This window comes from Microtus ochrogaster, unplaced genomic scaffold (assembly GCF_000317375.1).
Source record: "Microtus ochrogaster isolate Prairie Vole_2 unplaced genomic scaffold, MicOch1.0 UNK22, whole genome shotgun sequence".
In the NCBI taxonomy this organism is placed as follows: Eukaryota; Metazoa; Chordata; class Mammalia; order Rodentia; family Cricetidae; genus Microtus; species Microtus ochrogaster.
This window is the reverse complement of record NW_004949120.1, coordinates 822,642-837,588: the sequence shown is the minus strand read 5'-3', so window position 1 is coordinate 837,588 and position 14,947 is coordinate 822,642. Positions and strand designations below refer to the sequence as shown.

The 14,947-nt window shown below is 37.1% G+C and overlaps 1 protein-coding gene across 5 annotated transcripts in view; it reads right to left on the bottom strand.

The window, feature by feature from the left end:
- The window catches only part of Ccdc85a (coiled-coil domain containing 85A), a 191,062-nt gene that overhangs the window by 28,375 nt on the left and 147,740 nt on the right, over positions 1 to 14,947 (bottom strand). For all 5 annotated transcript variants that reach the window (XM_026789560.1, XM_013353998.2, XM_005367724.3 and 2 more), the window contains exon 3: positions 12,366 to 12,442. In XM_026789560.1, coding sequence (XP_026645361.1) covers positions 12,366 to 12,442 — 77 coding nt within the window. The remainder of the gene's footprint in view (positions 1 to 12,365; positions 12,443 to 14,947) is intronic.

Here is a 14,947-nt window from a genome sequence, read left to right as displayed (position 1 = left end):
AGAAGAAGAAGAAGAAGAAGAAGAAGAAGAAGAAGAAGAAGAAGAAGAAGAAGAAGAAGAAGAAGAAGAAGAAGAAGAAGAAGAAGAAGAAATTGGTATAGTGGGAAGTTTCTGAAAATAGGATTTTAAAGAGAAACTGACTAGCTCAGGAAATGAAGACTAAGACAAATGTTCTGCCTCAGGGAAAAATTCATTTGAGGATGATAAATTTTCTTAATTCTTCTAAAATATGACCAATGAATATCAGACTAATTGTGAGAATATCAAAATTTCACAGCAAATATCAAAATAGATACTCCAGATAGTAGGAATGGGATTCCTGGTGAACTCCCAGCTTCCCAATGGCAGCACCATGGCTCTTTCACTTCAAATGGTGCTGGTAGTATTGCTGTATAGCCACCTTGGATACCTTGCTTTTCAGGAGAAACAAGACATGTACCATATAAAAAACAAGTGTGAGCAAGTGGGAAGAACATTAATCTGGTACTATCAGAAATTCTGGATGTGTGAGATGTTTCTTCCTATTAGTAGACACTCTTTCACATGCAAAATGGAGATAATCATGGAAGCCAAAGCCAGAATTTAAATCACCAGCAAGAAGGACTCAAAACTGGGACCACAGTGATGGACTACAGTGGTTATGTAGGGATTGAGATCAAACTCAGAAGAAAATGGGTATCCCTACTATCCATCCTGTGCACCAACTGCAAACGAAGGCAAATCTAGCTTGAATAATTGTAGATTCTTAAAAGAATTATATAGGATATAGAAAACTCTCCTGATAGGAAGATCTATCTCATAATGAAAGATACAGGAAATGCGTACTGTTTTTTAGATGATCAAGAATCTCTCTCCTGAGCCTAAAAATTATGATTTTGAACACAGACTTAACACATACTAGAACCACTGATTGAAAATTGCAAAACAAAAATATATCTAAAAGAAAAAAAATCTGCCAGACATAGCAATAAGGTATTAAAATAATGTAACAACACAGAACATTTCAAAAATAAATAAGGTTTTCTGAGTTGATAAGGATAGATCAATATATAGCTATGAATATTCAACCTGAACTACTAACCTAAATAGAAAGATGTATTACTATACTCCCCTGCCTCAGTCTGATGAACTTTGTCGGTATCAAGAACCTGAGAAAGATCTATGTTTAAGAAGCAATACTTGAAGGCAGTAGTATTATCATGCCTTCTTATTTAACTTTGACACATCCAAAGCTCTAAAAGATGAGCATCCTCAGCTTCCCTAACCAAGAGAATTCTCTGCAAGGAGAGCCAACTCCCATGAGGCCACATCAGCCATACTCTTCAAGAGTGACCTAAAGAAAAATACCATACCTTTAAGCACAAAGTTGTCAAATACCTCTTTTTTTATTTTTTATTTTTTTGGATTTTTCAAGGCAGGGTTTCTCCATAGTTTTTGGTTCCTGTCCTGGAATTAGCTCTTGTAGACCAGGCTGGCCTCGAACTCACAGAGATCCACCTGCCTCTGCCTCCCGAGTGCTGGGATTAAAGGCATGCGCCACCACTGCCCGGCATACCTCTTTGTTTAAACCATTTTGGTAAAGATACCATTGGAGTCCTAGCTGGAACATCCATCCTCTTTTGGCAGTCAATCCTGGTGAAGCATCCCAAACGAGAAGAACTCATCCCATCCCACTTCACCCCCTACACACAATACACCAGGAAAGTGTGAACAAATTTACTGGACTCCATTTCTTTAGTTATGGATATTAAACATCCCTGGGTAATAAATTAATGTTTAATTAAAACCTTTTTTTTTCTCTTCAACATGAAGACACACCTAGCGTGGGTTCAGAAACAGTTGATATATCTTGGCTATCACAAAGCCTTCTTTCTCAGAGCCAGTGAATATGCCAGTCCAAAATGGCTCCCATCTGGTTTTAAATGTATTAGGGATTTGCTATCTGTTAAAAACTAGAACTCTTGTTTTTAGCATTATGTGTGGCAAATAAGAGGCATCAGGGATTTTGTTTGAATAGGCCAAACCAATTGCTTTATTTGCTGCCTTAAATTTAAGTCATATATATATATATATATATATATATTTGATAAATGGCATATTTTCAGTTAAATATTTTCACTGAGAATAATAAGTACATAAATAGATAGACTCTGGGTTTCAGGCAATCATGATAAAGTTAGCTATTTTATTTTTGTGATTTATTTTTCCCTTTTAAAAAATAATAAGTGTAAAGCTGTCCCTATGCTACTAAGTTCTAAGTAGAAGAGATTTTGCTTTGTTTTGTTAAAATATGGATATGGCTTTATTCACACGGGCTTCAGTGAACAGATCTCACCATAAGGCAACAGCAATGAAATTTCTCTAATTGCTACCTACTATGTTGAGATAATTTAAACTTAAAATGTGCCGAAAGTCTGAGACAGGGTTTCATTATTTGAAGGTCTTGACTCAGGACTTCTAAAATTATCACTAATTGAAGTGAGTCAATTAGCAGGAGAACCTCTGACGTTTGAAGGAATGGAGTTCCCACAGAAGGAATTAGACCAGGGAGGTACGCAGGAATCAAAGTTACTATGGTACACTTGGCTGGTAATTACTCCTTCCCACACACATTGCCTGGGACCTAGGGTGAAGAGAGACCTGATGGACCTGTGGCCTGTCATAAATCAGAACCCAAGGAAGACTAAGGGGTTTCTTCAGCTCAGAGATAGCTGGAGCATTGGAGAGCACTGCAGAGATGGTTCCTTGGGGCAAACAGGAAAAGGCAGTATCAGGTTCTGGGCAGTTGGGCATCAAAGTCTAGAAACCGAGACAATAGACTTAAGACAGTAGATGAAAACCTGAATACTTGACAGGGGAACAGCCTACAAGCCAGCTCACAGACAGCCAGTGGAGGGGACTGTCACTGTCTGGACCACTGTTTGGTCTGGTATAGCCTGGGAAACGGTTATGCAGCACTTACAAATGTGGGAGCTGTTTCCTAAGTTATCCCACTGCTCATCAATGTAGAAATACTTCATCGAATCTCCAAAGTGAATGCTCCTGTTTCTGTCTCATTCTTGATGAGGGTACACAACCTACGGAGAGGTCCCTTCCACTGCTACTGGATGCTATTTTTGATGCTTGCATCTATGGCATAAATCCCATAAATTATAATGCTTTTGAGAAATGTTTTCTCCATCTGGGCTTTCTTCTTTATGAATGTCACAGTTCAGCTGACTTTGATTTATGTGCATTTCTGTTCTGTTTCTCTGCCCACGCTGGCAACACCGCGAAAAATAAAATAAAGCTAAATGTATGATATCCAGTGTCTTTGACATCTTTTTTCCACAGTGATTTGTCTTATCTGACAACTGAATGCTGAAAATTTATAGTACATTTTAAAATAAATATTACCTGTTGTTGGACTATACAGTAGGAGAAGATATAGCTGGTCTTATATTTCTTCTGCTTGCATTCTCTTTTGTCATGATTTGCTAAATTCCCTCTATCAAATATCACATCTTTCTATGACATGCAAAATTGCAAGTATTTTATACGTATAAGAGATGATGTCTTAAATTGAGGTGATATTTATCATTTTTATTTGTTTTTATTTTTGCAAGCTTTATTTTTATTTCTATCTGCTGTCTGTCTGTCTCCTTTCCCTCTCTCCCTCCATCTCTCTCTGTCTCTCCATCTCTCTGTCTCTCTGTCTCTCTCTGTCTCTCTCTGTCTCTCTGTCTCTCTCTGTCTCTCTCTGTCTCTCTCTCTGTCTCTCTGTCTCTCTCTGTCTCTCTCTGTCTCTCTCTGTCTGTCTGTCTCTCTCTGTCTCTGTCTCTCTGTGTATGTGTGTGTGTTCTGGGCATATATGCAAGTGTCTGTGCAGCTACTCACAAAATCTAGAAGAAGGCATTCAACCCTTTGAAGCTGCAATTATGGACAGTTGTAAACTACCCAGAGTGGGTACTGAGAATTGAAATGGGGTTTTCTGGAAGACTAGCAAATATTTTTAACCACTGAGGCATCTCTCCAGCCCCTACACCTACTTTTAAGGGATTTTCTTTTCAAACAGCAATACCTAATAAATAGCACTTCATTTAAAAAATATAAGCATATTAGCATTTTTGGATTCTGCTTAAAGGTTGTGTTTACAGACTACTTTTAGGAAACAGCTCAGTGTCTCTGATAGTACTTGGCAATAGTGCATGTCATAAACACTCTCTTGTTCCCTGGCTAGGGCCTGCTCTGACATCCCCCTTGCTCTCAATGCAGGCAGCTCCTCACCAGTGCATAGACCCATTTAAAAGCCATTGTTAATCTCTAGTTTTAAAGACTTTTCTTTCATTCTAGGGCTTGATTACTTTATAACTTCTAATGGTGTTTATTATACCTATTTTCCTGGTACACACAGAACCAGGCTTTACAGTATACAGGCTCAGAATACACAGAGTTGGAAGAAACCATACTTAGAAATGAGAGAATGATGGAAATGAGACATTTGTGCCTAACCAGAGAATCTACAACCATTCTTCAAATTGTTTTATTTGTAAATATGCATATTATTAGACAAAACTAGGATCTTGATGTTCATTATGTAAAATTTCATGTAAAAATTAAAAAACTGAGAAGTTTATTTTTGAGGAACACATGCATCACTCAAAATACATGCAAATTAACACAGTTCAATATATGAACCCACTACATGGGTATTTAATGTGACTTATACCTCTAACAAACATACATACCTATGCTGATGTTATTAAATAGTTTTGGTAGACACCTGGTGAAATTCTATTAACTTTAGAACCAAGTAGGTTACATAACCTACAGTGATAGAAAGACATATTTATAAATAAAAATCTCAAAACAAATCATTAAAGTTTTAGGGGACTTTAATATCAAAATAAAAGTGACACACACGTCTGTTTTGGTATATATTATGTTTTAACTGCCTTTGATAGAGCCATAAAATTACAGAGCTTGACAGAACCTTCTGTGTTGCCTATGAGGATCCTTTTGTACAGATAAGGAATATAGGGCTTGGGAAATTTTTTTAGGAGTGTCCCCCAGGTCTATGAGTTACATAATGGCAAACATAATCTCAGACCAAGTTCTCATAGACCCCTCTCCAGTGTTGTTTCTAGCATGTCAGAGTGCCTTTTAATCATTAGATTACTGTGAATCCAAACTCATCAGTAAAGGTTTCTTAAATATGACTGAACTATACTATTCCCCATGCAATAGCAGTTTTAAGTATAATTTAGAAATTCTCAAATCACTCAAAAATTTATATACTTTAATAACTTTATATCTATAAAGAATATAATTTGCCTATATCACATTTCTTGTGCATGATATAGTTAAGTTTAGGTGATATAAATATTGACTATTTGGATTCATGTTTGTCTGTCTTATATGGAAAACACATGTAGGTGATTACCAATTATTAATTGGCAACAACCTTAATTTTCAGTAGGTTATATTTCATGAGCAATGTTTATTTTTCTTCAGGCTACAGGGAGGAATAAGATGGGAACACGAGACTTCATGAAAATGGCTTGAATCCCATTATAGGAAACAGCCAAATCAGAAAGAGGAAGACATTTTGATGGAGACACCTCTACCTAGTCACAGAGGAAGTAACCTATGTCTGGAATTGAAGATCCAGGGAGCCTGAGCCCAGTCCAGAGTCATAGCCCATTTGTCCGAGTCTCTAGTAAGCAAATGTTTCTTAACATTGTTTTGATATCTGTATCCCAGTGATATTTACACTGAAGTAAAATAATTCTAAAAACAAACATAAAACTATGTTCTCCTCTTTCAAGTCAAGAGCTAGCTACCTAATCCTGTTAGAGAAGACTGATTTATATTTGTCATTAGCTTTTCTTTGAGCTTCTTGGAGGAGTGAAGATAAGAGGAAGAAGCCACACTTCCGGTACAGAACAGCACCAGGGTCTCTCATGTCTCCATCTCCTACTCTCTCCAGTCTTGGCTACTTCTGCTTATTAAATATCTGTAATTCTAGCTGTTGTGTCTACACAGAAATATTATGCTCAGTAAGTCATCATTTTGCTGAATTCATCCAGAAATATCTATGACAAATCTAAAAATTTAAAAATTTGAACATGCCCTATTGATATAATTGTTAATGTCCCATTGTTTGTTTCAAGATACTAAGGATGAATTATTGATATCATGGCCCCTCATAACTTAACACCTGGCAAATGCAATGATTTTATAAATAAGTGTAGTGAACAGCATACCCATGTGCTTAATACACATGTCTATTTTAACTACAATCCCCCATTAGGATGATAACATGTGGTCATGGATCAGATTCCTAAGCAAGACCTTTTAAGAATGAGAAGATCTCATTAGAATGCAATATAGTTTGGCATTTGGAACACTCTTATGTTGTCTTGAGCTTTTCCCCCCCCCTATAAATTTTACTCATTGATATTTTCCCTGGGAATCATTAGTTTAAATATCCATTGAGTTAGCTTTCTTAGCATGAAATTCCCCATCTTAACAGTTTGCTCTCTGTATCTACATATACCTCCATTCCAACGCCCCCACCCTGGTGGAGTCCTCATTTGTCTTTTGAGGTTCTATTGAACTTTATGCAGACGTTTCCCTTTTGTTAATTATATGAATTATCTACCTCTCCCCAATATGACTGCAAAAGTAGTCAATCTTTAATGGATTAACTAATTTTCCTATCTATAAAACCTATCTTCTATCATGTCATATGACATACTGGAATGCCTATTCATAAGACATAAAGAATTCTGCACCCATTACTCTACAAGATGCCAGAGTAGAAGCTTCCATGCAAACAATAGCTGAAGAACATCATCACTTGCTCTAAGTATCCCAGAAAGGCTTACACTGTGACGTGTGTGTGTGTGTGTGTGTGTGTGTTTATGTGTGTGTGTGTGTGTGTGTGTTAGTTATCCACCAAGAGTAATTTCTACCCAAAAAGAAGCCTGTACTTACAGCCCTACAAGATTAAAAACATTGACAAATCATATACTCAGAAAATGTGACAAGGAAAAAGACAAAGACAATTATATAATAATCTCCACTACAGAAAAGAGAAAGAGACAAAGTCCCCATTTGTCAGAGTCCTGCCACCTCTGCCTGGTCACGGGGCTATGCTTGTACACATCCAGGAGAGATGAAGTAACAGTTCTGAGATCCGCAGTTGGACTGTGTTGCCATGGAAGTAAGAGGCACAATTGCCTTCGCTCCTGTGTACCCTTCCCAGCACTTCTGGCAATAGTGACAGTTCTTTTCTTTTGTTCCGAAACAGCCCTGATTCATTCTCAGGGCTCTGAAAGCCTGCAATGTGAGACCACATTGTGACCAAATTACATGAGAGGGCAAGTTTTCATTGCCAGTCCTAAAATTAGATACTTCAGCACAACAGAAATAGCCATGTTTGCTGAAAGGACACTTCTTGGTGGATATCCCAGAGCTTTGTCTGCCAGGCAGCTCTGCTGCAACAAGCCCAGAAATGGGCAAGGACACCAGGCAGCACTGGGTGCTTGTATTGGACCCAGCTCTCAAGAGGTGGGCAGGTACATGGAAGGGCCTGGGTGGCACAGAGAACACAGAGTGCTTGCCAAACAGATGCTGCTGCCAGAGCTTTTGATCAAAGGGAACAGATTTCCCAATAGGGCTTGGAACAAATGCACTCCGTTGGCTTTGGACCTACCACAAACTGTTTCAGTTTTACCACGCACTGTGATGCGAAATTTAGTCAGTATGGAATAGGGAAGGATAATTCTTCCAAAAACAAAAGATAGTTTACCTCAGGGGTATATATGAATAGCAATGAAAGCCCTCAAAGGGCAGCACCACAATTTACATTAAGGTCATCAGCTAAGAACATCAGCCAATTAAAGATACCTAGTTGAAGAGAATTCTTCACTACAGACCAGCACAGAAACAGTGAAATTAATAAATTCCCTTGACCATCAAGGCAGCAATGATAGAATGAGCAGATGGAAACGAGGCTGGGATTTGGGGCTAGCCAATTAATTTCAAGTTGAGTATCACCACTATGACTCTCTGCTTACTGAGCCACTTCAGCCCCATGAACAGAAAGTCTCTCTGGTCACAATGTTATGAGTGAATTTTCTATGTAGATTTGTGATTACATATTTCAACTTTATGATTCTAAACTATCTTGGACATGCTCCAAGAAGAAACACTACTGTGAAACACAGGATTTCTCATACTTGTGATGGATGCTGTTGCTTTCACAAAAACAGCATTTTTCTTAAGACAAGAACAAATGAGACAATAAGAATAGATAAACAAAAATCATAGATTTAGTAGCTTTATTATGTGGACTTGTATTAATCGTATGAACTGATTATCAGGTCAATCTACATCTACCTTCCTGAGTCTCTTCTTGACTAGATGTCTGTCCAGGGAAATACTTCTAATCTCTATGAACTTGATATTCTATTCTTTAAGTGTGAGGTATAGTAAAGGATATGTAAGTTTCTGTCCAATTCTGAGACTCTATGGCCCTATATCCAGAAAAAATTCTTGCATTTATATATGAGTTTACAGAAAAACAGATGTGATACTTTTCATTTTGACATAAAATTCCTTAAACAAGTATAACTTCATACCACACTGGGTCTGTTATTTATAAATGTCATTTATGTTATGTGTATGATTCTACCTTTTTTGATTAAGCCAATAAAATTGCATATATGTATCAGCTACATTTATTTAAATACCATGCAATTTTCATTGATGGTTCATATAATATCCAATATGCATGTAGGGAACTGAGCGGTTAGTGTGAACAGCTTTAGCATTACATGGATTGCTAGAGCGATACACAATCCTTTGAGCTATTTTTAATGTGTTCTTAGTAAACTGTTCACATTAGTGCTCAAGAACAGTTCGGTTAGTCTTTGCTGTTGGGATACTGGCCTTTTAAAAAGGCATTTTTTTTAAAATAAAGTATCTAACAACAGTATTCCATTTTCTAAGTATAGTAAAATGATTGTTCCTTTAGATGTCATTGAAAAGTGCCAATAAACATGATTTAAAGTACAATTCCATAATCCTGGCAGGGTACTCTTATGACCATTGGGTTGCAAGAAACTCTACCTCCCCTGGACACCTTGTTGCAGAGCAGATGTCAGGCTCCCACCCCACTTCCTGTGGAAAACTCTCCACCACCAGTTAGAACCAACTCCATTATGTCTAGCATCGTGCAACTGTTCTATACACTCAGCCTTTCATTGTGGGACCTGATTAACTTTGCTTAGCTAAAGGATATGGACTCCAGTCTTTATTTATACTTTACCCCCCAAATTGTAAAAGACAGAGGCTTGTTTCTATCAACCTTTTACAGTTGTGATTTTGCTAGTTACAAACTGTTGTATATAGAGAAGAAGTGTGGGTGTTTTAAGAGGAGATTTCTTCTTCTCTAATTGCCAAACATAATTAGGCTAAACTCTGAACAATCAGAAATGAACCTGGCTATAGCCTCAAAGGAACCTGACATACTTAAGAATCCAATGAGCCATTACATTCTTATTTCCATTAATCCAAAGACAAATGGACACTCTTTAATAAATTTAGGAATAAAAGATACCTTCTAATCAAGGCACAGTGAGAAAGCTCTTATAATTGAAAACCAAGTGTTTGAATAGCAAAACTAATTTATGCAGGAATGTCAGCATGTAGCACTGGATTGATCTTGTACATCAGCCAACATCAGGAAAGTACAGAGAGGCTCTAAGGAGAAGGGTCTTCAGATATTATTTGCAACCATACACAAAATATCTAAAAGCAAGCTATGGCAGCCTTTGTGCCATCCAGCCTAAGTCTCAATCTTCTCAGTGAACACCTTTATAGAATTTCACTTCTTTGAAATCAACTTATAGTCCTTCCTATTAGGTTTTCATGTGTGTGTATGTATATGTGTGTGTGTGCATGCACATGCATGTGTATGTGTGTGCATGAACCTGTACTTACAGGGTCAGCTAAAACAGCAGTTCTGTCATGTAACACCTCAGCTATAAGTGAAAGAGATACTCAAAAGTTAAAAACTTAAAGTATTGTTTGTAAACTGAGACCCATTATATTCTTGGCATACATTTCAAATAATGTATTTTGTTTTAAGCTGATATGCGAATATGCTTATTTAAATATGCAAAACTGTTTGCCATTTTTAATATCTAGAATTTGATGTGGTATGGTTTTTCTTTTATGTTATATATAATAAATACGTTGCTTATATCAATATCATAGGTTCAATTAAACATGGTCTTCCTGCTCATATTTTAGGGGAAAAACAAGACAAAGACTTTTCTTGAGAGCAAAATTCCTGTGTTTAAAAGCATACAATTGGACACTTTGTCCAATACTTTAATATGAGGGATTATATAACATTTCCTCAGTTTAATAAGCAGCCCTATGTATTTAAGTAATCATATACTTCAGAAATACCCAAAAAAGCATCTGTTTTCCTCCAGGAGTTTTATATTTATTTTTACAGGTGTAAAAACATTTTATTACATTTACTGTTTATTGCACATGTATATGGACACATGCCACACTATATATGGAGTTTACAGGACAATCAGCAGAAGTTGGTTCTCTCCTCCCACCTGTGAGAACCTAGGGATTAAACTCAGGCCCTGGGGCACAGCAGCACGTAATTTTACATACAATATCACCCCCACCAGACTCACATTTAAAAAATCGCTTTCTCATCAGTTGGACTTTTTGAACAAGATGGCACATGACTGACATTTTAATGTTTGAGATGAGACCCAATCTCTAATAAAAGGAAAACACAAGTATTTTGTTTTACATTCCTGTTTCCTATTTTCTTTCAAATTTATAGTTACCTGAGATATAACAAGCATAAGTTGTGTTTTTCTTTTTTAATTTTCTTTATAACAGGGGAGAAGTTCAATGTTTTCAGTCAAGGATTCTAGTGCAGTCATACTATAAGTTCAACATAAAAGGAAATATTTGGGGGAAAAACAGAATAGTAAGGAAGAGCATAAAAGAAAAAAATGTATCAATATCTTATATTGCAACACAATCTGTCCTTTCTGGTATGATGAATTTGAGCACAAGGAGATGTTTCAGAATAAAGAGAAGATTCACTTCACTAATTCCATGATTTCTAGAAATAATTTGGCCAATGAATGAGACAGAAAAGCATTCTCATGTGCAGGACATAACAGCCCAAATCATCACAACTGAACAAAATGTTTTAAAAGTAACTCCAAATTATTAGACCCCAAATGGTTCTCCCAAGCATCTCTGCCTTCAAGTTTAAATATCTTGTCTTTGAATAGAATGTGTTTATCTGTTTTATTTAAAATATCACTTACTCATTAGCTGAGGGCAGTTTTCCCTTAGTCATGTACAAATGGTCAAAAAGGTAGAAGGAATTCAGGGGATCTGTTTCTTGGAAACCTCATATAAGATATTTTTTTTTCTTTTTTCTTTTTTTGGATTTTCGAGACAGGGTTTCTCCGTAGCTTTTGGTTCCTGTCCTGGAACTAACTCTTGTAGACCAGGGTGGCCTCGAACTCACAGAGATCCACCTGCCTCTGCCTCCCGAGTGCTGGGATTAAAGGCCTGCGCCCCCACCGCCCGGCCTCATAAAAGACATTTAAAAGCATCACTGCCTTCTTGTCAGACAGGAAGATACCCTACAACCTGTGGATTTTTTTGAGTTTCTCAAGAAAATCTTTTCTGAAAACCACCACCTCACAAAACCAGCCTTGTTCTTACCAATTTAACAGCTACAGAAACAATTTTGTGAGTGAAATATGTGACAAGCCGTTCAATATCCCAGAAAAAAACAAAACAAAACAAAACAAAACAGAAACGCAACTTTCCACTCACCAGAGACAGATAATGAGGTTCCAAAGAAAACATTGCCGATTACTGTCGTTACACTTTGTTGCACTAAGCGAGTTCAATTTAATCAAAAACTTCTAGAAAGCACTAATTTAATTAAAGTATGAACTTCTAACCAACAACTTTACTTAGCTCATAAATGACCAAAATTTCAAAGTAAGTGAGTCCCTCCCCTTTACCCACAGGCTCGCACGTGGGGTGCGAAGGGCGGTGTGAGTGTTGGTCCCTCCCTCACGTTAAATTACTTCACAGTCTTACTGACATTGGCATCCTTTAGTGCACCACTCAGGAGTCTGGGGAGAATGATGGCCGTCATGGAACGTCACCTCAGTCTACATGATGAATGGTTGTTTACAACATGATTTCTATCACTTAAAAGAGAACATGTAATTGCGACTTTAAATTTCAAATAAAAGGCTACAACTCAAATGGCACTGGCTAGCTATGCACTTCTGGAAGTCACCCACCTGGGGCAGCATGCGATTTTCCTCTTCCAGCTGTCTGACTCTGGCCTCCAGCTGCCTAACATAGGACAAGGTGGATTCTAAAATTAAAAAGAAAGAACTCACATTATACACAAGGTCTTGTTGGCTGTATGTACTGTTAAGGATATCTTTGGTCGATTATTATTTGGACCAAATGACTACTTCGCTTGTTCTTTAAAAAAGAAAGGAAATTCTTTCCAGAAAAAACATACACACTACACAGTTTTGAGGATTGTACAATGTCAATCAGTATTCAAGAAAAAAGTAAACGAGGAGGCTTCGCTTTTTCACACCAGTTGAGCCTCAGGACTTCTGGAATCTCTCTTCACATATTTTTATTTGTCCCATACACAAGACATTTCTGTGATATGATCTGTAACCAAAATCACCTACCAGATTTCATTAACGTTTTTAACTAGAGTGAGTGTCAAACACAAAGATTTTTTTCAATTTCCCAAAAGACATTAGAAGTTTTAGGAGAAACATTTATTTTTCTTGCTAAGTTATTAGCTGTGACCTAGAGAATATCCATATCAGCGTTAAATATTTACACCAGGATTTTAGCTGGGTCCAAGGACCATGCTCTGTTTATTTGTTGTTCGCATCTTTCTTTGTCCATTTTACGTCTTTCTTCTTCAATCTTTAAGCAAACTAAAGGCAACAGAATTGCAATTGATACTTGTTTTAAATTTTTCAAAGTTCAGATGCTGGACACTCAGATTGTTATGTTCCATTTCTGTTTGTAGACGAAGTCTGCATTTTAGAGCTTTTTGGCATGAGAGAGGTCACAGAAGAAAGAGAGTAGAGTTTTGCACTGGGAAGAGTGTGACTAGTGAGAATTCTTTACTAAAATGACAATATTCATATGTCTCATTTAGCAATGCATGTCGGACATTATTCAAGGACAGACCCATTTCAGGTGTAGTAAAAAGCACATGGCAGAACAATCCATCCAACTCTTATCCCCATATGTAGTTAACAATGAAGCATCAGATCGCCCTCGGGTCTCCATGATCTGGGGGTCTCAGAAACACACAAGAAAAGCAAATGAAGGAACTGAATCACATTAGTGGTATATGCTAAAAGTGTCTGTCATTGGAGCTTTAGCTACTTATGCGTTAACACTGCGATCTGAAATTCAGCATGAAAAATTATTACTAGTTTTACCTGGGAATTGCTTAAATGAACTCACTTCCTTTTTGAGGGCTTCAAAAGCAAGAAGCTGGCATTTTATATGAGAAGTATCAGTTTTTAATTCACAAATGAAACAAGCTCACCTCATTTAAACATAGCAAGTCCATGTTCACAAAGATCTGCAGAAAATCAACCTCAATATCATTAACATATTGACACATTGACCTCAAGACACTTTTCATATAAGCAGATGGAAACAGGGGAAACTGAAGACACTTGCTAGACATGTGCTCTCACCAAAGCTTAATGGAATGTTAAAGCTATGTTTTGTGGACTTTTTCAGAGAGGGAAGGAGAGTACACTGCATAGTAAGGGCAAGATTACAGACCTTGAGTCTGCAGTTCTCTGCAAATCAAGATGCAGTGAGGGATTCCTTACTCACACCGTTCTGCAAACCCAGTTTTCTCCTCTAGAAAAACAGCCTCCTGCTAAGGACCTTTTAAATTAACAACTGATTCTACTTAAGTCATAAAAACTAGATTATTTTCTCCATTTTCACAATGTACAACTCAGTCGTTTTTTTCCTTGTATTACACTACCTCTGAGGTCATGGAACTTAAAAGTACTTTAGCTGGGTGGTGGTGGTACATGCCTTTAATCCCAGCACTCAGAAGGCAGAGGCAAGCAGATCTTTGTGAGTTCGAGGCCAGCCTGGTCTACAAGAGCTAGTTCCAAGAAGGCTCCAAAATTACAGAGAAGCCCTATCTCAAACCCCCCCCCCAAAAAAAAAATAAAAGAAAAAAAAAGACTGGAGAAGAGTTTGTAAAGATGGTGAATTCTACTGAGACTGGAAAATGGTACTGAAAGGAATTTGTTTTAATGGAGCGATTATATCCACTCACTTTAATCTATTTATCCTTTGCTGTTGTTTAATTAGTTTGAAAATAATTTCTTTCATGCAATGTATCCTGATCATGGTTCCCACTTCCCAACTTATCCAACTCCTTGCTTTCTTTTTCTTTCTTTTAAGAAAACAAACATAGCTCATGGTTTCTTCAAATCTTGATTTCAACATTGAAAGTGTCATATATATATGCACACGCTCACACACACACATATATGCATGTATATATGTATGTATATATAGACTGGGGTGTAAAGAGATAGGAAGTGCTTTTAAAAATACATTTGTTATGTCATATTACAATGAAAGCAAAAAGACAGAGCTTGAGTTAATCTCTTCTATAAGAATTAACCTCATCTACAAGAATAAAATCTCTTCTATAAGAAGATCACATGACAACTTTGTGTCAGTCACTGAAGAATCTAAGTCATTAGACACTCCTGAAAGTACAAGTTCCCTTTTTGATTCCTAGCTGGTCCTGGCCCCGGAAGTCCTGTTAACTGTCCCAAGTGCTTACCTTCTCATA